The sequence below is a fragment of the Clytia hemisphaerica genome, unplaced genomic scaffold (assembly GCF_902728285.1).
Source record: "Clytia hemisphaerica strain Z4C2 unplaced genomic scaffold, Clytia hemisphaerica genome assembly, whole genome shotgun sequence".
In the NCBI taxonomy this organism is placed as follows: domain Eukaryota; kingdom Metazoa; phylum Cnidaria; class Hydrozoa; order Leptothecata; family Clytiidae; genus Clytia; species Clytia hemisphaerica.
Genome location: NW_027104439.1, coordinates 12,486 through 39,659, shown reverse-complemented (window position 1 = coordinate 39,659; position 27,174 = coordinate 12,486). Strand labels below are relative to the sequence as shown.

General features: G+C 37.0%; 1 protein-coding gene across 2 annotated transcripts in view; it reads right to left on the bottom strand.

Annotated features, from left to right (window-relative positions):
* The window catches only part of LOC136820803 (cyclic GMP-AMP synthase-like), a 49,217-nt gene extending 22,391 nt beyond the window's left edge, over positions 1-26,826 (bottom strand). The window contains exons 1-4 of one of the 2 annotated variants that reach the window (XM_067077036.1): positions 26,040-26,826; positions 25,556-25,763; positions 23,526-23,911; positions 21,034-22,164 (exon numbers count right to left, since the gene is read on the bottom strand). In XM_067077036.1, coding sequence (XP_066933137.1) covers positions 21,904-22,164; positions 23,526-23,911; positions 25,556-25,763; positions 26,040-26,792 — 1,608 coding nt within the window. In that variant the 5' untranslated portion in view covers positions 26,793-26,826 and the 3' untranslated portion in view covers positions 21,034-21,903. Of the gene's footprint in view, positions 1-21,033; positions 22,165-23,525; positions 23,912-25,555; positions 25,764-26,039 lie in introns of those variants that run through there. The other variant, XM_067077037.1, reaches the window with a different exon arrangement.
* Between the last annotated feature and the right edge of the window lie 348 nt (positions 26,827-27,174).

Here is a 27,174-nt window from a genome sequence, read left to right as displayed (position 1 = left end):
CGGGGAACTGAATTTGAAGAACACATCTTTGGTAAAATCAAGAAAGCTAGCTCAATCGTTGGTCTGATCAGCAGAAGTTTGACTTTCTTTCACCAGAAATGCTCCCACTCTTTTTATAGCGTTCGTCCGACCTCGTCTTGAGTACGCTCAAACCGTTTGGTCTCCACGACTCATCAAACAATCGATGCCATCGAGAGTGTTCAGCAACGGACCACGAGACTGGTTAGCGGGTACAAGAACAAATCTTACGAATACCGTCTCCGTAAGATTAACCTTCCGACACTGAAAATCAGACTTAAAATTTGCAATATGGTTGTTGAAGTATATAAAACCTCTTCACGTTTATGATAAATCATTGGCCTGTCAAAATTTTGTCCTTCGCGAACGCCCGAAACGTCAGCACGATTACGAACTACAAAGAAACTTTGCAAATGATGGTGTCAGAAGGTATCAAACAAATACGTTATTCTACAGAAGTATTGACATATGGAATGGTCTTGGAGATGATGTTGTAGCTGCAACATCTGTCGCCAACAATGCTGGACAAAGGTCTGTAGACTTCTGCATATTTGCAAAATACTTCAATATCGATCAAAAACAATTCCCAAGAGTTCTGGGTGCTTTCCAAACCCATTCAAAGTCTTTGAAAGTCATCCACTGCAGTCTAACCCACAAGGGCCAACCACAAGTGCACACCACAATGCTTAATTACTGGCTTACACCAGTATCAAACGCTGATTTTTTGCTGTGATTCACTCAAAAGCAATTCAAAGCAATGCAACGACTTCAAGGTGTTTTTCTTAACTTCCCTCCCCTTTCAGACACATTGAAGAGTCATTTGCTCTATTTTCATTTTTTTCACTGAAATTCCATATTGTCTACAACCTTTTGTCCAGCATTGAACTTCAAAAAAAAATGCTCACAGAATGGGAAAAGATCTCCATAAATTGTAAAATGTTAAGCATGATTGTTTCATAGAGGTCGAATAGAGCTGGGAAATATATTTAATGTAAATAAATAAATTGTAAATATAAGTTTATTCTCGTCATTCCCAGTAGCAGCTAATATCTCTAACTTCTGGGACAGTAGTTTTTCTCACTTCCGGATAAACATCTTGAAGCACAATCAACAGGCTTCCAATCGATTTATGTTTCTGGCATAGTATTACACTTATTCCGTTGATTAGATTCCCATCTGTCCCCAGGACTTCCCATAACACTTTTTTAACCTCGATTAAACGTTTTGTGTGATCTTCAGTCCATAGAAAGTCATTCTTCACACTAAGCAATCCTTGAAGTGTTCAGCTGATTTAGACAATCTTGGACAAAAACGAGATAGTTGTTGTGCCATTCCTAGGAAGCGTCTAAGCTCTGTAACATTTTAAGGGTTGGGGAAAACGTTTATTGATTCTACACGTTCATTTAGTGGCTTTATCCTTCTGATAATATAGCAAATTCCAAAGATTCTACTCTGTCCTTGCTAAATTCACATTTGTCAGCATTTAAAGTAACTCTGTTGTCCTTCATTTGTCCTAAATTTTTCTCAATCTACTATCATGATCATGATTTCATCTACTATTGGATGATACCAGTATGTTGGTTGTTCTACTTTTTCGATAACTCCCATCTGCAGCATGCGATCAATCTCCATTCGCAATGGTTCCAGTAACGGAATTTGAACTTTTCTCGGTGCAGATAATGTGGAATCCTTTCACTTGCCCTAGACCCCCACAATCTCTTTAAATAATTTTACAAAGTCATTCTCACTGTTTATAATTTTACTTTTGTTCTACTTTTGGTCTTCCACCAAGTTGATTCCTGATATGATTGTAACAAAGCTTCAATTCCTGGTTGTCCAAGTAGTGGAGTGGGTACTTGTTCACAGACATATATCACTTCAAACGTTGACTTTTGCCCAACTCAGGCTCGTAACAAAACACCCGTGTCATTTAAATCTATGCTTATCTGGTCCAGGTAACTATCGATCATGTTTACTCAAATCTTTCAGCTGGATTCTGAATAAAGGTAGATGTTTTTTTTTCCAATAAATCAAACGTCTGCGGCATTGTCGATCTTCATTTTGATTTTGATCAAAGTAACTCTAGTTACTTTGATTTTAGAATTTGTCTTCTCTATCTTCATTGCGACTTGATATCTGTTCTGATTGCAGTTAGTTGATCTTGTCACTTCCCTCAAGAAAAAAGCTCCTATCTAGCTTTCCTCCCATTGGATATATAATTAGTCTGTATTGATACTATCCATATTCCAGGTTTTATTTGATGGTCCTTTACAGACTGAACTTTTAGAGAAATGGTTAGAACCTTCACATCGAAAACTTTTCTTTTCCCTCGCTAGGCGATACACTCAGTGGAAGAGTGTGCTTCTATTGCGTTTTGGGTGTGAGACGTATCAGTGGAAGGGTATGGTTTTAAGGCGTTTTGGATGTGAAGCGTATCAGTGAAGGGTCTAGGTTCTAACCCGTTTTGGGTGCGAAGCATATCAGTGGAAGGGTGTGGTTCGAAGGTGTTTTGGGTGCGAAGCGTATCAGTGGAAGGGTGTGGTTCTAAGATAATTTGGGTGCGACGCGTATCAGTGAAGGGTCTAGGTTCTAACGCGTTTTGGGTGCGAAGCGTAACAGTGGAAGGGTGTGGTTCTAAGGTGTTTTGGGTGCGAAGCGTATCAGTGGAAGGGTGTGGTTCTAAAGTGTTTTGGGTGCGAAGCGCATCAGTGGAAGGGTGTGGTTCTACGGTGTCTTGGGTGCGAAGCGTATCAGTGAAGGGTCTAGGTTCTAATGCGTTTTGGGTGTGAAGCGTATCAGTGGAAGGGTGTGGTTTTATGGTGTTTTGGGTGCGAAGCGTATCAGTGAAGGGTCTAGGTTCTAACGCGTTTTGGGTGCGAAGCGTATCAGTGGAAGGGTGTGGTTCTAAGGTGTTTTGGGTGCGAAGCGTATCAGTGGAAGGGTGTGGTTCTATGGTGTTTTGGGTGCGAAGCGTATCAGTGAAGGGTCTAGGTTCTAACGCGTTTTGGGTGCGAAGCGTATCAGTGGAAGGGTGTGGTTCTAAGGTGTTTTGGGTGCGAAGCGTATCAGTGGAAGGGTGTGGTTCTATGGTGTTTTGGGTGCAAAGCGTATCAGTGAAGGGTCTAGGTTCTAACGCGTTTTGGGTGCGAAGCGTATCAGTGGAAGGGTGTGGTTCTAAGGTGTTTTGGGTGCGAAGCATATCAGTGGAAGGGTGTGGTTCTATGGTGTTTTGGGTGCGAAGCGTGTCAGTGGAAGGGTGTGGTTCTAAGATGTTTTGGGTGCAACGCGTATCAGTGAAGGGTATAGGTTCTAACGCATTTTGGGTGCGAAGCGTATCAGTGGAAGGGTGTGGTTCTAAGATGTTTTGGGTGCGAAGCGTATCAGTGAAGGGTCTAGTTCCTAACGCGTTTTGGGTGCGAAGCGTATCAGTGGAAGGGTGTGGTTCTAACGCGTTTTGGGTGCGAAGCGTATCAGTGGAAGGGTGTGGTTCTATGGTGTTTTGGGTGCGAAACGTATCAGTGAAGGGTCTAGGTTCTAACGCGTTTTGGGTGCGAAGCGTATCAGTGGAAGGGTGTGGTTCTAAGATGTTTTGGGTGCGAAGCGTATCAGTGAAGGGTCTAGGTCCTAACGCGTTTTGGGTGCGAAGCGTATCAGTGGAAGGGTGTGGTTCTAACGCGTTTTGGGTGCGAAGCGTATCAGTGAAGGGTCTAGGTCCTAACGCGTTTTGGGTGTGAAGCGTATCAGTGGAAGGGTGTGGTTCTAAGGTGTTTTGGGTGCGAAGCGTATCAGTGAAGGGTCTAGGTTCTAACGCGTTTTGGGTGCGAAGCGTATCAGTGGAAGGGTGTGGTTCTAAGGTGTTTTGGGTGCGAAGCGTATTAATGGAAGGGTCTATGTTCTAACGCGTTTTTGGTGTGAAGCGTATCAGTGGAAGGGTGTGGTTCTAAGGTGTTTTGGGTGCGAAGCGTATCAGTGAAGGGTCTAGGTTCTAAAACGCGTTTTGGGTGTGAAGCGTATCAGTGATGAGGTGTGGTTTTATGGTGTTTTGGGTGCGAAGCGTATCAGTGAAAAGTCTAAGTTCTAACGCGTTTTGGGTGCGAAGCGTATCAGTGGAAGGGTGTGGTTTTAAGATGTTTTGGGTGCGACGCGTATCAGTGAAGGGTCTAGGTTCTAACGCGTTTTGGGTGCGAAGCGTATCAGTGGAAGGGTGGGTTCTATGGTGTTGGGTGAGAAGTGTATCAGTGAAGGGTCTAGGTTCTAACGGCGCGTTTTGGGTGTAAAGCGTATCAGTGGAAGGGTGTGGTTCTAAGATGTTTTGGGTGCGAAGCGTATCAGTGAAGGGTCTAGGTCCTAACGCGTTTTGGGTGCGAAGCGTATCAGTGGAAGGGTGTGGTTCTAACGCGTTTTGGGTGCGAAGCGTATCAGTGAAGGGTCTAGGTCCTAACGCGTTTTGGGTGTGAAGCGTATCAGTGAAACTGGGTGGAGAATTAGGCGGGGTTTACTTTCGGTCAGTAAATTTATCTTTGGGCGCCAAGCGTATCAGTCACTCTCACTGATAGGCTTGGTGCCCATGTACCACGCTAACCCGACCTGATCCGATGAATCAATTCACTTGCAATGCACTTCCATATTTTTTCATTCCATATTTTTCCATATTGTCTATTTTTTAACTCTGTGACAGTCTTTTTGATTTTTGAGTAGGCAAATGAATAACAAAAAGAATACAAGAAAATAATAAAACAATTAACAAAAGCCTATTAAAAAAATGGTAGAAATATTACTTTGTTTTGGATATAACAATTTAAAAAATCTAATAATTATGAAAAACAGAAGAAAAATGATAAATATAAAAAGGAATAAATAAATAATATAAAAATAGGAATAAATAATATAAAAATAGGAATAAATAATACAATTAATAAAATAATACATTAAATGCCATATCCATAGGTATGTAAGTTTCCTGACGAGATAGTAATCAAAAATGAATTAATGAATGAATGAGGCATCTTTAAACTAACTTAACTAAAAACCCTAACTTTAAACCTTTGTCTATAGATTTTTTTCTACCATAGACCATCCATAAAAGACACTCACATATATTTGACCAATTTCTCACACTCTCCCCAACTTCATCTGCAAATGTCAAATTCAACAGAGCAACAGAGCCCTCCTTTTGGTTAATGCAGAAAAAAAGCCTTTCTCCCCAAAGAATAAATGTCTTTTAAGTATAGTCTTTAAACGTCAGAAAACTTACATAATAATGGACGGGGTGGTGGGATGACCTTAATTGCATACTTCCAACAGAGTTAAAGCTTCAATCCTTAATTACAAAGTTCATTTTTTCCAGAATCAAACATGTACTGATATCATATTAACAGATTTTCGATAACATCATTGCTTTAAAGAGTATTCCTAGTTTACTCAGTCTATCACAAAAAATTTCCTTTGATCAATTCATAAAAAAGCACCTATGACAACAAAAGCAAATGTATCTGAATCGTTGGCTAATTTTCTGATGATTAATTTTAAGTTAGGTAGAATTTGCTATAGGAGAAAAGGGATACTATACCCTTTTTATTTGAGATAATTTTTTTTACTTCCTGCAATTTTGACCACTCAAAACTAATCATCAGAAAGTTGAGATCATCCACCACCCCCAGTTTTCAACCCCCCCCCCTTGTCCCGCCGGGAATGGCCTCTGACGGGTATTCTAAGCTAACAAAGTCAGCGATAATTTGATTCCATCATGATCGGATAAGTTCACACATTTACGAATAACTTCAATGGGGGGGGTTTCAGGGGGTACCCGATTCCGCAATTCCGTCAATTTTTTCTCCAATTTCCGTCACACCGTCTTAAATTGAACCAAAATTCCGTCACCGAAAATTCCTTTGAAATTCAATATTTTTGTCGAAAATTCCGCAAATTTTGAATATCTTTCACTAATTCCGAAATTCCGCAAATTTTTTTGCTAAATTCCGTTTTTCCGCACTAAAATTGTCTAATTTTCCGTCTCCGTCAGAGGACCCAATTTCCGTAATTCCGTCTAAATTTTCGCCAAATTCCGCCACTCCGTCCGAAAAAAGGGCCGATTCCGCTCCTCCGCCAACCATGAAACCCCCCCCCTTCAATACCATACTCGTGCACCAATTCCTTATGTGTCCAAATTTGATCAAGCATTTTCCCATCGATATGTGTTGGAAAGTTCGGAACTAAATCATAATCTTGGAGAATGTCAGCCAACAATTGATCATGCTCCATTTCAAAGCCGTCCATGTTAAAGTCTCCTAAAAATGATATCAATTGTGTATCTTTCAATAAATTGAGCAAGATTGTAACAGAACACATCACGTTGAATTCTTGAACTTTTATAGAGAACCAAAACACAAAATTCCTTTTCAGTAAATTCAGCTTTTCTAAATTTTACAAGAGAAAAGCATGATGAATGATCATACTCATCAATGTCAATAAAAGAAGGAGAATGACAGACAGTAACACTGTTGAATTTATGATGGTCAATATTATGACTAAGAATATAATAAGGAAGCTTTTCATGAATATTTTGTTTGTCTTCCTCAGAATGCTCATAACTCATCTGTGTCTCTGTCAGACATAACAAATCATTTTTCATACAAAAATCGGTCCTTTTGAATATCAACTGCATGTCGTTTTAAAGATCTTACATTCAATAGGCAAACATTTAAATTAGAACTGCACCTCATAATATCTGCAACTATTTCAACTTTGTTCTGACGCAATCGTGTGTATTCTTCACTAACTTTATTACTACAGACAAAAGCACTACGTCGATATTGACCAGTAAAGTACAAACCATTTAAATTTTTCACTCTGCTCATTGCAACATACATTTGACCAGCATTGAACTTTCTTTGCCTTGCAAGGTCAAAACTAACGACTACTGAATCCAAAGTCAATCCTTGAACTTTGTGCACTGTCATAAGCTAGCTTAAGAGGAAATTGTGTCCGAGAAATGATAGGTGAAGTGTATGGGTTTTTTTTATCAAAGGGAAAATTTACCTCACTCTTTTCAATGGGAACAGTTTCAGTGGCCTTAGCATATTGGGTCTTTACTTTGAGCTTTTATTCCAGCCGTCTTATCGTCTAGTTTAACATAAATTAGCTCTGCTTTATTGTTTCTGAATTTTACGTCAGTGACGGTTCCAAGTTGACCATTGATCAACCTATCCTCTATATCAATATTACTAATTAGCATTACTCTTGCCCCTATTTTCAAATCAAATAGAACTGATAAGCCACCTGTATCGTTAAGTGGCAGGTTTTTAACCTTGGTAATTTGAGATTCAGTAAAATCCCTTGGATAAACGTCTATAGCTTCTACATTTATTGTTTCCGAGGGCAGAGTATCTAATCTTTGAATATTGTGAAGATGGACTGAAGCATTTTCTGCAAACAAATGCAATGATTCTATTGGATAATCAGGATGTTCTCGTGTTATCAGTCTAGATTTCATACTTTCATCATTACTATTCAATTCACCTAATCTTACATTGTTCAAGAGATCAATGAAGTCAGAGTCATCCTTTTGACGCATAATCTCATCTAATTCAGCTAGTTTGAATAGGTGCCATAATTTGAATGCACCAATAATAGGTCCCTCAGTTGAAAATACTGGACTTTGAAAAATTGGAGGTAATTGAAAGAGGGTCTCCACAAACAATGATACTTTTTCCCTGCAAATGGTGTGTTGTCATTTACTCCAAAAATTTCACACAATCTTGTATGGATGTTTAAAAGCTGTTGCGACGAAATCATAGATATTTCATCAATTATTATCAACTTTACATGATGTAATTTATTTCTAATGACAGTCCTTTGTTTGTCAGCCATATTTCTGAATTTTCCAACTGGAATACTCAATCCTGTGTGTACTGTGGTGCCAGATATATGATAGCTGCTATACCAGTTGGGGCCAATTTAATAATACGTGGCTTCTCTAGCTCATCACTTTTATATGCTAGGACTTTTGACAAACAATTGTAAATACATTTAATTAAGTGAGATTTTCCTACGCCCGCACCACCTGTTAAAAATATTCTCAATGGTTCTAGTAGTACAGGATTATTGGACTTGGAATTTTGCACATACATTTTTCCCCAATTTAGTACTATATCAAAAATATCTCTTTGCTTAGAATTTAAAGATCTTATATGGGTATTGATTTGGTCATCAGTTTGCAAGCCATGAACTGTTTGAGTAAATGGTGCAAAATTTTGTTCGATATCATGACTTTCATCATCATTTTCACTGTCTGATGAGTTGCTCATTAGGTCTTGTACTTCATCATTTTCTTGTTGAGCAAAGGCATCTTGATTATGCATAAGGTCATTGCGATAGTTTTGAAGTACTAAATCAACAAGATGACCATCAGGTTCAAAAATTGCTTGTTCTCGTTACAACACTGCATTGACTTCATCTAAATTGAGCTTCAACACAATGAGCCATCAAGTTTCAAATCATTCTCTTCTGATCTAAATGGGTAAAACAACATTAGAATATGGTGGGAAAATTTTTCTGGATGTTTGTTTTTGTTAGGAGTGTAGTATCTCAAAACTTTTGGAACTTTACGAAGCTTAAGTTTTTCCTTACTGTTGAGTAATTTGGCTGATTTTGGAGTGTTTGGGGTTCTTGATGATTCACTGCACTTGTTGAATCATCTAGTACAGTAGGCTGCCAATCATTTTCATCATTTGTATTTTTTTTGTGTCTAATGTATAGTTTGCACAGAATGTGGCATAACACATAGTATTGAATTGCCCTGTGTTTGGGCGGTCAATATATCTGTTTAACATATTTCGTTTGAAAAGATCATCAGAATCCTCAGGCAATTCCTCAATTTCTTCTTTTGACTTGAAAATTCTGTACCTTTGATCAGGTAAGTTAGTGTTACAAAATGAAATAGCAGGAAAGCATTTCTAAGCCACAGTTCAGGCATTGTTAAGTAAACTGCTCCTTGATTGAGCATTCTCTATTAGAGGTGTAAACTTTGGCAATTTTAGACATTTTCTCAAACTGACTGTCATTTGAATCTTTGGCCTGTTTAATGCTTCTTGCATTGCAGTTGAACACTTATCTTCACTTTTGAAAAATAGGCACACGTATGTAACTGCCTTGTATGCATTAAAACTGGCTGAATAACGATATTGGCCTCCCATGCTAGGAGGCCTTCTGCAAAATAATTTGTTGACAAAACAAGAATAGGGGTCACGTTTTAGAAACAAATGCTGATCTTTGTCTGGTGAGATTGATAAGTAATTATTCATACGTTTCATATTTAACCCTAAAGAATCCCAAATTGTATCAATAGATCCAATTTCAATATAATCAGCTTATCAGGATCCAGAATGTTTTCTCTTTTTAGGATGCAATTTGTATCTATATACTCTTGAACAGTTTGGATAACATTATTTCTAGCAACCAAAATATCATGTTTTTCAGTTTCAGGTAACCCTCAGGAAGTGGTTCAGACAAAATAGTACGCTTGCAGAAAGTTTCCAAATTGAAATCGGCATTCATTTTTGCGATATTTACTACACGTTCTTGAATGGGAGTGTATTTGATACTTAGTGACTAAATCCATAATTCGGACTTTCTTCCCTATCAGGAAATTAGCAGAAATAACACTATCTATGTGTTCAATATACTTTCTTTTCCATCTTCAAGTTTTGGGACATCTTTAGCCCAAGCAAACAATGATCATGTGGACTACCCCTGAAAGTAAATTCTACTCTGAGAGCATAGTATGTATTTTTCCAAGTGGCCATCCATTATACTCTTTGAAAAACAACTCTTTTCTATATTGATATTGACGCACAAGCACAATAGGATTGCTATTAAGTAGGGCACATCTAGATTGGTAATCAAGAAGTTCATGATCAGTATCAGCATCCCCGCTTAATTGTCCTTAATGGTAACAAATTCCTCCCACCGTAAATCTGCACAGAGAGAGTCATAAAGTATGTTGGGACACCAAGTTGTTTAACCATTGCAAGAACATCAGATAACATATGTTGCCAGTATGCAGGGGTTCCTTTTATAGTACTCATAAATGTATGCATTATCAGATGCTACACAATTTTGAATTGTATCATTAAAATTATTTGCTAATAGTCCCGCAGTCAAGTTGGAATTTGAAATTCTCATTGCGATATTGATCTTACTTCTAAGGTTAAGCTGTAGTAAAGTTTGTGAGCAAAAAAAATGTAATCTGAATCCGAAGCAAACTTTTGAGTGTAATTTAAAAGACCGCTGATTTAAAGTACTTGTTGGCGACAATTTTATATCTCGCTCTACGTTATAACCAAATCCCAGTAGGAAAAAGATGAGGATGGGCTAGCTCTTCACAGAACTCATGACTTGTGTTAATGAATTGGGGGTTTGACCTTCACCTGGAGTATAAAATGCATTTTCATCATCTAAAATAATATTTGGCACTTCTGATACAATAACTGTTTCACATGTTGGTGTCCGATACGCACTGAGTGGATCATCAGAATCAAATTCTTCTCTAATTGCTCTCCAAAAGGCTTAATTAAAGTAACTGTTGTATCATCTACAAATCTTATATCATTGGAAGAAGCGCTTGATACAGAACCATTATTTGATAAAACCCTTTCAACATATTCATCATTAGTTACTTGGTCGATGATTGACATATCAATATGTATATCATGATACAAAGGATTATTATTCACTAAAAAGTCCAAAATTTCAAAAACTTTTTGTCGTCTTACTTGCTGCGAAATAACAGGGTTTTTGTAGGATATCTTTCTTTTTAATTCAACATTTATTACCCCACTACTATAACTTCCTCTAGGAAGTACTTTGCATACACCTGGTGTTCAATGGAACATTGCATATTGCACCTTGTAATTTAGGGAATTCTCCTTTACGCATTATCATGACTTTAGAAAATAAAATCTTTGAGCCACTAAAATTCTTTCCAGTTTTCGTATATCATTTAGATTCTCTGGGAGATCAAAAATTTGAAGCTTGTTAGTAACAGACTGACATGGGATTTCTCCTTTGTTAATTTTCTATGACAGGTTGTGCATACGTAGAAAATACCATCGAACGAGGTTACAGGATTAAAATTTTCTATTTCTTCAAAGTTGATTAATGAGTACTTTTGTTCATCAAAACCAAACACAGATTTTTTAAACATACTGCGGTTACACATCACACAGATGTAAGAAGGACCCTCTGTTTTTTCTGCCTGAAGTTTTGACCCTTTTTCCTGAATTAAGTTTCTTGTTGTTAATGTAAGTGGATTTTGCAGCCTTGCGCTTATTTTCTTTTTCGTGTTCATGTTTTCTGATCCTTTTATAATTTGCGAAAAGATTTTGCAGCCTTGCGCCTATTTTCTTTTTCGTGTTCATGTTTTCTGATCCTTTATATAATTCGCGAAAAGATTTTGCAGCCTTGCGCCTATTTTCTTTTTCGTGTTCATGTTTTTCTGATCCTTATATAATTCGCGAAAGATTTTGCAGCCTTGCGCCTATTTTCTTTTCGTGTTCATGTTTTTCTGATCCTTTATTTAATTCACGTGAAGATTTGCAGCTTTGCGCTTCTTTTCTTTTTGGTGTTCGTGTTTTTCGCTACCTCTAAGTTCTTCAAACCTTCTTTTGCGGGACGCTTTTTTTTGCCAACATAATACCTCTTTTGAAATCACTTTTTTGGTATTTTCGTATGAGTGAAAATTGGTTTTCAAATAAATGACATTAAACAAATTTGCCTTATACTCAGATCTTATGTAATTCTTTATTTCAGTAATATTTTCAAACTGCAAAAGTACTGACGTACCGATTTCACCAGGAACTTGATGGCCCTTTACATCTCTACTATGGGAATCAAATACAAAATATTTTCATTGTAATGGAGCACACCTAAACAATTTCCAGCTATTACTAAGACTGCACCAGAATGCTGAACAACAGTTCTTCATTGACAAAATTAACTGAAATACCTTCGTTCTCAAAATATCCTTCAACGATGTTGAAATCTAGTGAACAGATACTATTTCCAACTGCAAAACTTTCTGGAATTCTTCAATTAATGGTGATTGTCTAGTGATGCCAGATTTTTAAAATTTAGATCCCTTGATTCAAAACAATCCCAAATCATGAGTCTTCCAAAGTGATAATTTTCTGAGCTGTGCATAGCAAATGGCAAAAAAAACAATTGGATGAACATGTATACCAGCAGTCTCGCCAAACTTTGAATTTCCTTGATGAAATGAACCTTGAATACTTTTTATCTCTTCCTGTGGTGACCTGGATTAAGTTCTACATCACCTGACAATAGTAATGTATGGTTCGCTTTAAAAGTAATAAGAACTGGCTCTGGTAAATTATACCCTGCATTATTTGGATACTGAACAAACATTCCATTCTTCGAAAAATGCAAAAGGTCAAGAGGTGTTTGAATTTCAACTATTTCGTAAGACTTAGGGATTGCAAAAAATAAAAGTGTAAAAAGTGCTATGAATCTAACGGGTTTCAATAATCGAGAAAAAGTGTTTTTAGAAAATTTGGAGCCGATAAAAATGGACTTAGAAATTGACTTCACATTTCTCTGAGCTGTGTAGGCAAAGCCTCCTATCAACGCACGGTATGCTTCAATGGCATCATTTCAAAACTAAAAAACTATATCTAAATCTCTCTGAGACTCAAATATTTTAAGGTATCTAAATAATATTTGTAAAAGCTGACAATGCAGCTTGGTATTGTAATCACTGACAATGCAAGTGAGTTTCTTTAAAGCTGGTCGATACGTACACAGCTGATGCCTCAACAGAATTCAGTGGCCCGTAGTGCATGAACCTGAAGGGAAAAAAGGCCTCAATCAGATTTAGTGGCCCGTAGTGCATAAATCCGAAGGGCAAAAAAAAAGCAAAAAAGAAAAAAAATGCCACAATCAAATTCAGTGCAGTTAATGAATGAATATGAAGGGGCCAAAACAGGCTTTGAACAGTTCTGAGGAGCGAGCTGCTATGCAAATATGAAAGTAAATACTTACTATTTCTTCTTTATTCTTTTATTTAAAGTAATTTGATTAAGTGATCTCACGTTAACAGCTGTGGTCACAACACGACTGGACTGGTTTGGACTGGCAGTATACTGACTGGCAGCCTTAGCTACCATATTTGGCACATTTGATAAAAAAAAACTACCCGGATGTGGGATTGTGAGCATTGATTGGCTAAACAGATTGTTTTGATCACGTGCTCACGGAAAACAGAACGCCCGACAAAAAACGCCCACACGCCATTATTTCGCCCGAAAAATTTTCTCGCCATGCACGCACACACACAGAAAGGCTATCGTAATACTTTCGCTAGGCGAAATTAATGATTCGCCATCTTGAATGAAGTGACGTCACAATTTAGTTTGCGAGATCCTTGAAATTTGCAGCGTCAAAAAGTTTCAACAGTGAAATCCAATGTTTGTACTGTGAGCTACCGTGGTCTACTTTCAGCAAAGCTCATGGCGCATTATTTTGCTTCACCCGCCGTTGCAGTGTTTTATATAAGATAGATGTGATGTGTGATGTGTAAATTTGGGCGATAATTAGACGGGGACCAAACGGTGCATTTTGTTGAGATCTTTTTGTCCATTCTAAGGCATAAAATGATCAGATTTTCCAAAATTATGTTTTTCTCACTTTTTACATCCTTAGAGTTTACGCACTCTAAAGAACGCACCTATGGTCGCTTACCTTTAGTAAGGGTTAACATCAAAAGGCATACATATTGTTCCGGAGACCGGTAGAAATTAAAAAAAAAATCAATTTTTGTAAATAATAACATTCAGTCTATGGATTCACCATGAATTCAATATAGAGACTCTGGATAAACATCGAATGAAGAATCCACCCAACCTGCTGAGAAATTTGTAAAAAAGTAAAGTGTCCACATACTTTTGAGATAGACTTTTTAAATTATTAATTTCGCCTAGGTAATTACTCTTGTCTCCCGAATAGACGTCCCCCGCTCTTATCAAGATCTCGGGTAACTTAATGCATGTCCCAGAATTGCATTAATTTTTCCGCCCCAGTTCCAGTCCCTAAACCATAACAAACTATACATTTTTAGAAGCGTATTTGGATGTAGAATACCGTATTTGGTGTAACGTAAATTTGTTCTCAGTATAATTAGAGATTAGGCAACATTTTAGACTTTAAGTCTTGTTTGGTGAATATTTTGGCTAGATAAAAAACTGGGCCAGCAAAAGTTTTCCTCAACTAAAATATACCAAAAATCATTACCTTTACAGTGATTAAAGTTTGCATTTGATTTTTCAGAAGTGACCCTTGGAAGGGAAGTACACGGTCCAGCAATAACATTGACGTTTCAAAAAAAAGGAGCTCACACAATTGACATTGATTTGTCACCATCCTTATTCACAAAAGAATTGAAAGTTGATAGTGAAGTTTGGGGAAGAAGTTTTCTCCAGAAGAATTCTGTTGTTTTAGCAACCGTTCGAAATGAACCTGTTCTACTGGTCCCAAAGAAAGAAAATTGCTGGTTGATTTCTTATGAGAAAATCATGAAAGAAATGTTCAATATGATTGATAGCTCCGGAACCTGTCGCAAGATTTGTCATAAGATTCTGAAATATGACGTCATGAAATGGAAATCAGAGAAGAGCTTTCCAGGAATATCGACCGTTTTATTCAAAGTTTGTATTTTCATTCGCATTTTTAATTTTGTATACCAGTTTAGAGTCATATTCGCTACCATCTCAAATTGAGATCTCTATAAAATAATCCTATAAGAAGCTTTCATCTGACGTTTCCAGACCATCTAAAAAGAACGAAAAAGAACTGTTAAAACCGACAAAAAGAACGACAAACCCTAACCCTAACCCTATCAACAGAACGACATATTTCGTCATCCACAACCCCGACCGAAACTGACTGTACCACCCCTACGGATTCATTCCTTTTTGTTTATCGCAGTAGTTAACTGCATGTGGTTTAAAAAAACGATAAATTTGGGGTGAAATGGAAACATTAGATGAACTAATAGATGAACTAACTCTAAGGAAAGAGCGAAAAGTAAAATGTATAATTGTGCCACTGGACAGGGTAATTTTTGTCGATCTTTGATTTCTTTACTGAGTTCAAGAAAAAGCCTGAATCAAAAATCAGTTTATCATAGGGAATCCTTTTGTGATAATTTTTTAAACCCTCGGAAGTGGTCAACTTCTATAACCTATATTCAAACCTATATCAAACATTTTTTCCAGCACCACCTCTTATGGTTCAATGACCAACATCCAGACGATGAATATTGGTCAACTAGAAATTTAGCAAGGTGCTTCAAAGCCATGTTGGAAGATTTAGAAAGAAAGATTCGAAATGGAAGGATTCCGAATTATTTTGACTCAAAATCTAATTTATTAGAAGGAAAAGATCCTTCTATGTTGAGAGATTTTGAAAATCTTCTTCATGAAAGAGCACGGGAACTTTAAAATTGCACTCTTTTTGTATTTTTAAAATGGAATGAATATAATCGCACTTTCTGCATATACATCATTTATACCTTAAGAAAAGAAATTTAGGCGAGAAGAATTTTCGCAAAGGAGCCCATTCGCCAATTTTGGTGCAATTTGGCGGAATTAATTTTGGCGATTTAATAAAATTTCTAAATTTGGCGAGAATTAATTTTGGCGAACGACCCATTTTTGTTCAATATTTCAGCTGAAAAAAAGAGGAAAAAAAGGGTTTTCAGGAGGAATAGATACTAAAATGAAAGAAAATTAAATTTGGCGGGAATTTATTTTGGCAGATGACCTATAAATTTAAATTTCTTTCCTCAAGGTATAACACGTTAACTCGTACACTAGATTTAGAATTTTTTACTTAAAATTTTCACTGCTCAATTTTTTAATTTTCACTGTACTGTAACGTATTTTTTTCTAGACTGTTTTTCTAGAATGTCAATACCATGTCAATGATTGAACACACAGTATTTCGCCCGGATTATCGAGTTATTTCCACAAGAAGGACTGGTATCAAACCTGGCTACTTTTCCTTATTAATATTCGAAAAAAGGCGAATAATTTCAGTTCATATTTGCCCCTTGAGTTGTCTTAGATAGTCCACAAAATCATAAATCATTTAAAACTTTATAATATCCTGCGTGAAGCTCTGGGAAAACATCCCGCAAACAAAGGGAAAAACGAAAAAACTCAAAAAGTTGGTAAATAATTCATCGTCGCACTCAGATGGCATCCAATCCGTTATGCGGAAACAATACACGTGGGGTTTAGAATAAGCGGGTGGGTGGAAAAATTCTCAAAACTAAATAAGCAGGAGGGAATTAGAATCAAAATGTCCTGAGTGGAATATTCTTTGAAAAAGAGGCAAATACAAATACAAATGGAGAGTTTTCGAAAATTTTATTAGTTGGGGGACGCTTATTAGGTACCCGAGAGAACTGTAATTACGGCTATATTTATTCAAAAGATCACTCAAATATCAAACATGGCAAAATCGCACAAAAGTCTGATAAATTGTGTTGTGGTAATAGTGCTGCGGTAAAGCTACTTTAAAAAAAACTAAACCAAGCTGTCGCATAATTAGCCTATACTAGACGTCACCCGCGTTTTTTTAATCAATTAACCAACATTCCACTTCATTCCACTCCAAACATTCGACTTTTTCGAATGTTTGGAGCCCGCGTTTTCGGACTCTAAACATTCGATTTTTGACGTCCCTTTTAGCTTTTAATGCTCCTTAGGGCGAAAAAATCGAATTTGCGTCAAAGCATTTGAAAGATTCTATTTTTCAAAGATCGTCAAAGTGAAACTCATCAAAAAACGAAATGAAAAAACCTGGTCTTTGGTGAGATACTCGCTGGCGCATAATAATCCGAGAAGAATTTCCAGGAGGTCTAAAGAAGTGTTTTTTTCATTTTTCCAGGAGGTACTCTTAGGTGCCAAATAAACGGGGGGGGGGTTCGAATAAACGGGGGGACCTAATTGCCGGGAGGGGGTTGGAAATTGTACTTCTGAAATCCCAAAAATAAGGTAAATATAGGCTAAAATCAGGCTATTAAGAGCAAAATAAGGAGCCTTTTCTCTTTGACAGCTGAAAATATTCTTAAGAATTTATAAACCAGGGAGTCCTTATAAGGTCCAGGGGGCGTTTATTTGGCACCTGAGAGTAAAAAGTTATTCTTGAACTTCCAGGGGTGAACAACCAACTGATTTTAGTTCGTCGGCCCTCACTTTCAAACATGAAAATAATTTTTTCCAAGGGTTCTTTTGCAAATTTTGCTTTTTTCCAGGGGGTATCTACACTTCTCCAAGAAATTTGTTTTCACTTGAAAAGGTTCGTCCATCCCCCTGTATGGAAACTTTATGGAACAGCTAAATCAGTGAAAGAGTTTTCAAGAGAGCTTTTTTAGGCGACAAGCTTTGTTTTCCCACGAATTATTCGGAACTTTTCATTTATAGTAGAAATGAAAAAAAAACGGGAAGTTGAATTTTTGTAAACAAAGCAGATTCTTGTTTCCCGATCGAGAAGAAGTTTCCAAATAGGGAAGTTTTTAATTGGGAATGGGGAAAGTAGAATTAAGAAGCGATTACTCGGTGGATTTCTTAACTACCCGGTAAAAGGTATTTATTTACCCTCTTTTACAATAGGCATCAGTTATTTACCTTCCATGACCATTTCCGGAGTGCGCAGAGGTCACATTCCGGAAACTCTATACATTTCGGGAAGTTTTTCACCTTCCCGTTCGGGAAATATTTCCCGTTAAGGCAATAGTTGCCATTTCTATGTAGTGGTTCCGACTGCTTAAGATTTGGATCTAGCTTGACGAGCTCAATCTCAATGTTGGTCAAAATTTCCTAAGGGCAAATTTCTCACAAGCTCTCGAACAATCCCCAAATGCTTTCTCTATTTGAAATAATAGGAGAATTGAACGATTGAAGGGAAGAAGAACTTTAAACTGAACTCACCGCAACATTTGGAGGTGTCCATTGGTATACGGAATTGTTCATCATCCGTACAACTGCTACACGAGCGTGGTACCCCTCCACATCGGTAGCAAGGCTAAAGTTGAAAAGATTAAAGAATCTGCAAAGTTTCCCTTGTTTAGGAGGGAAATTTGCTCTTATTAGGGGTGATTTTGAATGTCCAGGGAGTCCAAAGGGTGAGTTCTGCTGTCCGAGGTTGCGGGTCATAATTCACAATGTCCGGGGGGTAAATTCCCAAAAAATGTTATATCCTCCAACCCCCGTTTTCCAATTTTTTCTGGAAGAGCCCATTGGCATAACTCATCCAAAGATCATCGGATACATTACCCGCACAAGTTGGGATTGAAGATTGCGCTCACCAGTGTTCATCTGTGTGAGCATGAACAAAGAAAGAAAGAAAGGCTCGAAACATTCGCAAAAATGACATTTTATGCTTCAGGTACGTATTGCATGCCAAATCCAAGTTGAATTTGGATCTTAACCTACGAATACCGTAAGAATGCTTTACGATGATTTTGCCGAAATATATTTTTTACCAATCTAAAAAAAGGCCAATACCAATGTACCGATGTTCCGATATCCGCCCCCAGGATACACGTTTTTTTTTAAGAAACTAGTTTTACCAAGCAGCCTCAATGTTTCTTAAGAAATCGGCCTTTTGAGCCCTAAATGTTTCTTACATGTTTCTAAACTTTTTGACATAATCAGCCTCATGGAAGGTTGGATTGGAAGGTTCTTTAAAAAAACCGAATTAAAAAATGTTTTTTCTCATTCTCAGCCTCAGCATGTTTCTTAGATGTTTCTTAGTTTTTAGGCATTCTGAGCCTCATGTTTCTTAAAAGTGTGTTTCTTAAAAAAAACAACGTGTATATCACTCCTTTTGTGCAGAATGTAGAAAGGATTTCTAAAAAGGACCAAAGGACAATCAAGGACAATATGATAGTATGATATGATGGCCTTTTCTATGTCAAAAATACATAAAAAATTAAAATGATCAAAATAAAAGAATCGGTAAAGGTACTCTAATGTATGTAATGTAGTTATAACTTTAAATAATGTTTTTCGTGCATTACCTAATCTTTTAAGAAATCCATCTGTTACAAGTAACAAAAATCTAGCCAAGGCCAATCTCTTCTACAATCAAAAAGTAATATAAAGTTTTCACTCAGTGACGAGGTTGAAAAGGGTTAAGACAGTATTGCGAGAGAAAATCATGTGACTCCTTAGATCTTATATATAGTTTGGGTCTTTGAGCTCTAGTTTTAGTTATTGATTTTCTTTCCAGAGCCATTTATTTTATTCCATGGAAAATCAATAATGCCAGATTAAGGTGGCCATCCACTGGAAATTGAAAAATCGACCTTTTAACTTTAAATGTTGATTACTCAATAACTAAAAATGATATGGGCTTGAAACTTCCAGGTATTGTTATTTATGACCTAAAGTTAATATTAAAAAAAAAAATTTAAAAAAAAAATTGAAAGACGGGGGTTTGGTACGACTTTTCAGAAAAATCAAAATAATCTTGTGTCAACGTTTTAGAGAAAACTACAAATACTTGGTTAATGATTTTTGGTATGTAGAGGCACTTTAGGACAAAGAATGGAATGAGCGAAATTTTTTTTTGAAAAAGCCAAAATCTGGGGGTAAAAGCCAAAAAAACAGTTTTTTCAAAATATGAGATCAGGTATTAGTGAAATCTGAAAAATCCTTCGCTCATTCCACAGCCCTCATAGATGTGCAAATACCCTGAAAAAATCAGACCAATCGGACAACTAGATCCTGAGATTTTTCCGCCACAGTGATTGGGAACCCCCAGATTTGCGTTTTGAGAAATCGTGCTTTTAAAAATTAAATTGCGGTTAAATGAAAAGATTATAGTTTTCAATAGGGATTTTTTTATGATTTGAGCCTATAAGGGAGTTTTCTAGATTATTTCAAAGGAAATAAGGATTTAAAACTATTTACAGTGAAAATTTTGGCCAATTTGAGTGACATTTTGATCATTTCCAGAAAACCGCAAAACTTTGAAAAAAGACCGCAAAACTCATTTTCACCGAAAACCACCCCGAAATGTAAATAACAATGCCCACATTCATTGTAAGACTATTTTGGGCTATTCTTATCAGCAGGGATTAAAAACTAAATCAATTAAGTTAAAATATTCATTCAAAAAGCTCTGGAACTGAAGACTCATTATCGTGTTACAGGGCACTTTCACTTTCACTTTCATGCCATCGCTGAAAGCATAATGAAAATGCCAAAATCTAATCCCACACAGTTGAAAAAGTAATTTGAAGATGATTGTGTTGCTTTCTAAGAGATTCCTGGCAATAAAACATTAAAATAGCACCCAAAAAAGAACAAACAAGCAAACAAAAGTTCTACATACCTTTGGCGCACTACACAACAACCGACCGTGCTCTTAATCAAAAGAAATCACAAGTTACATCATGATTAAATATTCCTTAGAGTTTTACAAACCTCCTTGTATAATAAGAGAACCATAAAACATCATTTACAGCAACAAATGTGGATGAAACACTCAGCAAAAGTCAGTGAGCTTCATCCTCCAAAATTGTCCAAAAACCATCTTTAAAATTCGAGGGCGGTCATTGTTTACAAAGTTTGAAAACTGAATATGGGTACACAAAGCGACTTCAAACCTTCTAGAAATGTTTCTAGCGACTTGAAGACGACCCGTAAAGATTTTCAAGCCGTTTGAGCAGCTAGAGAAGGTAGCATTGCTGTTTTACTAACGGGCGGGAAACAGGGCGTCCGTGGGCGAAGCATTAAAAGCTTAAAGGTAGGTATTATAAAACCTAAAATTTTCTGCTTATTCTTTACTTTTATGAATTGAAATTTTCAGAGGTTGTTCCAGAGAAGTTATACTTGACTTTAAGCCAAAAAAAAAAAAATCCACCAAAAAAGTATCACTATTTTCAAACTCAGTGGATGGCCACCTTAACGAGTCTAATGCACTAATGTATTCGTTAAGTCTATGGTTTTATTTTCTAAGAAAAATTACAAATTTGTTATATTTACAAACAAAAGGGTGATTTATAATTATATTTTTACAAACACGACCAGAGTTGACATAGCCTGGATATCCAAGCTCAAAATTTTAGAAAAAAACAAGATTTACCTCATCATACAAAGTTCTAAACAAACCCATGATTCCAAAACTTTCCTAACAAACCCAGGACAGCAAAAGAGAATTTAATAATAAGCAGTCTTCTCTTCATACAAGATCTAAAATCATTTAAAACATCCAAAGATTACACCAGAGTCCATAAAAAAGTTTGCATGCAGTATCATGACAAGCCACGTTTTCTTGGAAAATGAACTGTTTTCTTGGAAAATGAACTGTTTTCTTCTTTTTCATGTTGTTACCCTGTTTTTGTTTCAGAATTGCACCGCGCCATGTAAATCAGTCTTTACGGCTTTAGCGAAGTGAGCGCAAGCAAGCGGAATGCATTCTCATACGAGAATGCAAAACGCTCTAGGAAGACCAGGCTGTAAACCAGAACATATCAAAAACTAGACTGTGAAATAGTTTACAGCCTGGATATCCAGGCTAGAGTTGACAGTATCCTTCCAAAATATCAGGGTATTTTTCTCATTGGAGGCAAATTTGTTGGGAATTTCAGTGGGTACGTAAGGGCCCAAAGAGTTTTGTGTTTTACAAAGATACTAATTTTGAAAGTGAACTCTGAAGAAAGGGAAGCATAGATGCAGGTTGGCGGCTCAGGATTGACATGTGTATACTTCATCTTTCAGCAGTGTTTTTATGTTATAAAACTGTGCTGCATTAGGTTTTTATCTACAAAAATTAAATCGCTTTCCCTGGTTCATGTTTTCAAGTTTCCATTCCACCATTCTCAAGTCTTTTGACCTCAGCTCTGCGATCCCGAAGACGGTCAGCGAAACGGTTCAACATTTCGGGATCTTTCCCTTCCAATAAATTGGTTTTGTCTTTGTCGTCAAAATAATTGGGGATTTTTCCATCGCGCATCCTACCCTCTAAATCTTCAAGCATGTCATTGTAGCAAATGGGTAAATTCTTTGATGACCAATATTCATCATCTGGATGTTGGTCATTATACCACAAAAGGTGGTGCTAAAATCGAATATGTAGAAATGAGTTATGAGCTGAAGATGAATAAAGCAATCTTCTATCTTTCCCATATGCAAGAGATAACGTTGTCTTTAAGATTTACGAAGGATTTCGAACAAGGAATCGAATCTAACGTTTTCTTTGTTTTAGGAAAATGTTACTTTTAATAAAGTGATCAAACGGGTCGCGCAACATACGGGGTCGCTCAAATGTGCAAATTGCTCAAATGTGCAAAAGTTCAAGAATATATTAAGATTAATGCTGAGCCTCAAAATTTTGTTAACTTTTTTTTTGTTAAACAGGATTTTTCAAATTTTTATCTGTACTATAAATCAGGTTAGAAGTGGGGGGTTTTAAGGGGGTACCCGATTCCGCAATTCCGCCATCTTTTCACCAATTGCCGTCTAAAAGAGGACCTAGATTCTTTCACCGAAATTCCTTTGAAAAAACTTTTTGTCAAAAATTCCGCGAATTTCGACTACCTTATTGGTATTATATTTCGCGTGTTACAAAACTTCACGGGTACTTAATTTCGCATTTTTTTAGGCCAAATTTCGTCAAATTTAATACCGTTTGAATTTTTCCAAAATACAAAATCGCGAAATTAAATACATGCGAAAAAATTTCAAAATAGGTCGAAAATCGAAATTACTTATTTGTTACACTTCTTTACTATTTTTTTGCCACTAGTTTTGTTACTTACTATTTTTGGTATGTTTACACCCAATACGTTGTGTTTCAAGCGAAATCAGTCATTTTTTTCTTTATTCCAACTTTTTGAAAATGCCCAATTTAGTGAATCGCGAAATCTCCAATACACGCGAAAATTTCCAAAAACTGGCATTCATGAAATTTAGTACACGCGAAAAAGGTTTCCCCGTAAAAATTTCGCAAATCGCGAAATTTGGCAACACGCGAAATATAATACCAATAAGGTATTTTTTGCTAGTCCCCAGATTCCGGAAATTTCTTTTGCTAAATTTCGTTTTTCCGCACAAAAACTGTCCAATTTTTCGTACCGATAGAGAGCCCAATTTCCGAAATTCAGTCTGAATTTTCGTCAAATTTTCGTCAAATTCCGCCACTCCGTTCGAAAAACGTCAACCATGAAACCCCACCCCACCCTTAGACATATTTATACATCGAACTCTTTTTTGAAAATGGAAAGAACTTCACATTATGCCATATTTATGCTCATTAGGCCAAGAGCCGTCGTTTGCCATGGTTAGATTATCTAAAAAACTTTTACTGTACGAGATAGTGGGAAATAGTTGGTTAATTTGAGCGCTTGAGCCTTAGCAACCCGGTTGCCTATAAAAAGTGTACTCATCAAATGCCGTTTGAGAGAACAAATAACTACAAACCTTTATTGGGTTGGTAGACATTCCTTCAAATTGTTCTTTGGATTTCCAATTTAAAACATCAGCTTTCAATGTTTTGTGACATTCTTTGCGACATGTGCCAGGACCATCAACACTGTTGAACATTTTCTTCATGATTTTTTCATGTGAAATCAACCAACAGTCTTCCTTTTTCGGAACAAGCAGCACAGGTACTTCTTTCAACTTGTCAACCAAGTCAACTCCTCTAGGATTATCTTTAAAGAAACTCCGCCCCCATACTCCCTCATCAACTTTGATGTCGTTGGTGAATAGAGATGGTGAGAGGTCGATGTCGATGTGGTGGTCGCCTGGCTTGTGATATGTCAATGTGATCGCAGGACCATGAGGATTTCTTTGGATGCTCACATCTAAAATAGGATTTAAATTGCTTTATTTATTTCTTCATCATAGTAAGTATATGGTAGATTTCATAATTTAGTGTCATTGAAGCGGGGGGGGGGCCCGGGGGGGGGGGGGGGTACTTAGGCAAATGGAGGGTACGGTATGTGCCGCCCTTAAGGGTACCTTTTTTGGACTTCCAAAGTCCCGCTAAGGGTCGGAAAAAATCAGAAAATCAAATTTCAGTCCCACTAAGGGTCGAAAAATGGGAAAATTTTTACCCCCTGAAAGATCGAAATTTGGTCAAAATTGGTCAAATTTGTCCCGCTAAGGGTCGCAAAATTCCCAAAATTTTCCTTTGTTTTCTCCTTTTTAGTCCCGGTAAGGGTCCAAAGTTCGAAAGTCGGGCGGCACCCCCCCGTCAGCTCGCAACCCTAGTACCCCCCCCCCGGGGGGGGGCACTCATATGGTCCGACCTACGGCATGTGCCGCCCTTAAGGGTAGGTTTTTGAGACCCTGGGTGGAAATACACTGTAGTAAGGGTGTACTTTTGATAAAATGCACTACAAGGGTTTTCTTTTAGCTGAATACACTGTAAGGGTGTGTTTGGGACTGCTGAGTTGCAAGCCTGACAGTAAAAATCTGATATATCTTTATAGCTTTGACTCGCACCCAATTTGATTTGTTTTGAACATTGTGTTGACATCTCAGGCTCATTTTCAGATAGTCTACACAATAGACAGCTCCAGGCTTTTAGGCCTTACTCTTTGTCTATAGGCACTGCTATAGGCGGCCACTAGTAGCCCCCACCGGGAATTGCTTATTAATAGGTTTAATAATAGACAACTTTCACAAAAGATGTTTATCAATAAAGATTTCAAATAAAGGAATGTTTAAAACACAGCTGATTGGCTTAGGTTTCGAAACTCTCTATTGTATCATTAAAACCTCAGTGCGCATGCGATTTATCCAAAGAATTTCAATATTCAAAACAAGAGCAGTGCTCATATCCCGAAGAGTAGGAGTTTTACGCTCGAAACGAAGGAAGATATGACCCCGGTGGGGGGGGCAGTGGGTTTACCAACCGACGGTATGTGCGGCGAAAAAATTGGCTTTTAGAATTGCACCCTTACAGTGCAGAAAATAATCGGTGAAATTCATACCCTTACAGTGCATTTTTTCAAATTTTAAACTCTTTTAGAGCAAAAAAAATCAACATTTTTGAGCAAAAATTTGCAATTTTTCCCAGATTTGCTGAAATTTCCACCCTTACAGTGCTTTTATCAAAAGTCCACCCTTACAGTGCATTTCTGATATTTTGAAAAACATACCCTTAACCGCCGCACATACCCGTCGGTTAATTTGCCTGACTGCCCCCCCCCCCGGGATATGACGTAGCCTAATTTTCAGGTTGCTTCAGCAAAATAAGATAAGAAAACAAACTACACTATAAGGGTCAGAAACGTTCGGTAAAATCATGGACATGTAAAATGCACTGTATAGGTCCGATTAGAAAAGCCCAATTTTTGGCGGCTCATGTCATCATATAGAAATCGAGTGCCCCCGCCTGTGCATTGAAGATGGGGGGGGGGTCAAAAGTTGCGTTCAGGAGTTGCACCTAAAAATTAAGTTTGTCGGGAGCTTTCTCGTGAAGCTTGAAAAATAAAACACACCTTTAACCTTTGAGATTTCTATTTGTTCTTTAAGCTTTTTGAACAAATCTTCGTGAATAAGCCTTGGTACTAAATGATCGCCCTGTTTCAATCTGTCGGGAGCTGAAGTTGATGTGATTTGAACATAGCCATGATGTAAAAGTCTACCATCAGTAGTAGATACAATTTTCTGCTCTTTCATGCTTTTAACGTTGGGATCAATACCTGTCTATAAATAACAAGGGTTGTGTAGATATTTTAAGTAAAACCGTTATTTATTTTATTCTTGAATGAATTCCGAGGGAGTACTAGGTTTGCGAGATGACGGGTGTATGCCCGAGCCGAAATCTTGAATTTCGAAAATATTGTCTAATTACTGAGGGTGAGCATTATTCCTATTTTTCTATTGTTCTAAACAATAGGCCTATTGCCGTTCTAACTCCGAAATCTCACCCTGATATTTTTATAGAAGTTATTCTTATAAGAAAAGCGTGTATTACATTACCCTTGTAGTTAGTGTGTAGCCGATGTTCGACTTGTCCAATTCAATATCTTTGATGTTTAAGTGAAGATCAAAGTCAAATTCATCTGCTTTGTTGACTTTTGTGTTGGTCGCTGCACTTCCTGCTTTTTCCAGGGGTCCATTATATAAATTCTCTTTGTCTTTATTGACACCTTTAAGTAAAGGTTTGAGAATTTCATCTCTGATCAAATTTCTTGATTTTATTCGATCTTCTTTAGTTGGTTGAACTGTCTTGTAATACTCGTGCAGTTTCGATTGGGCTTCCACAAGAGTTGGAGAGTTCTGTTGTTTGTTTGGTTCATGGTTTTGACCAAAAGGGACAATTTTCGGTACATTTTGTTTGTATTCTTTAAATTCACTCATATCGGGTGTAGTCACCTGACGTACGGTTGCTTTACTCAAATTTTTTGATGAAGCTTTTTCTTTGTTTTTTGGATTGATTGTAGGTTTAGCATCGGGTCCATGTTTATCTTTGTGATGTTGTTGTATGGCTTGATCACTGGTGAACCTTTTTGAACAACTATTACAAATTTGGATCTTCACACCGGAGTTGTTTGGGAGATGTTTCTTGGTTTCATTTTGATGTTTCTCAAGATCATCTTTACCACGAAATTGTGTATGTTTGCTGAAACAAGCTTCGTAACCACAAACAAACTTTCTTTGATGGTTAGAATCTAAGTGTCCGCGATAACAACCAGAAACTTTCTGCGGACAGTATCCACAATCTCGTGGCATTTCGTACTTTTATGAACGTAATCTGAATTAACCTAAAAAGTCCAAAAGGTTTTTTTTACAAGGCAAGATAATGACGTAAATATTTTAAATAAGATAAATTTTAAAATAACAGTTGTTTTGATTTTTGAAATTTCGTAAACTGGTGCTCAGCATATATGCTAAGCATAATGCGTACTAGGTGCTTAGCGTCATAATTGGCGTCAACTTAACTAAATTATGACGTCACTACCGAAATGATAACCCAGGTTTAATTTCACTTTAATTTTTTAATCAAACTTGCCTTTATTTTTTCGAGTTATTCAAAATATTTTTTGACTCGGGATGAAATTCACTCAAAAGAGTCCTCACTGAGGTCGCATTTCCAAACTATAATGATCATCAT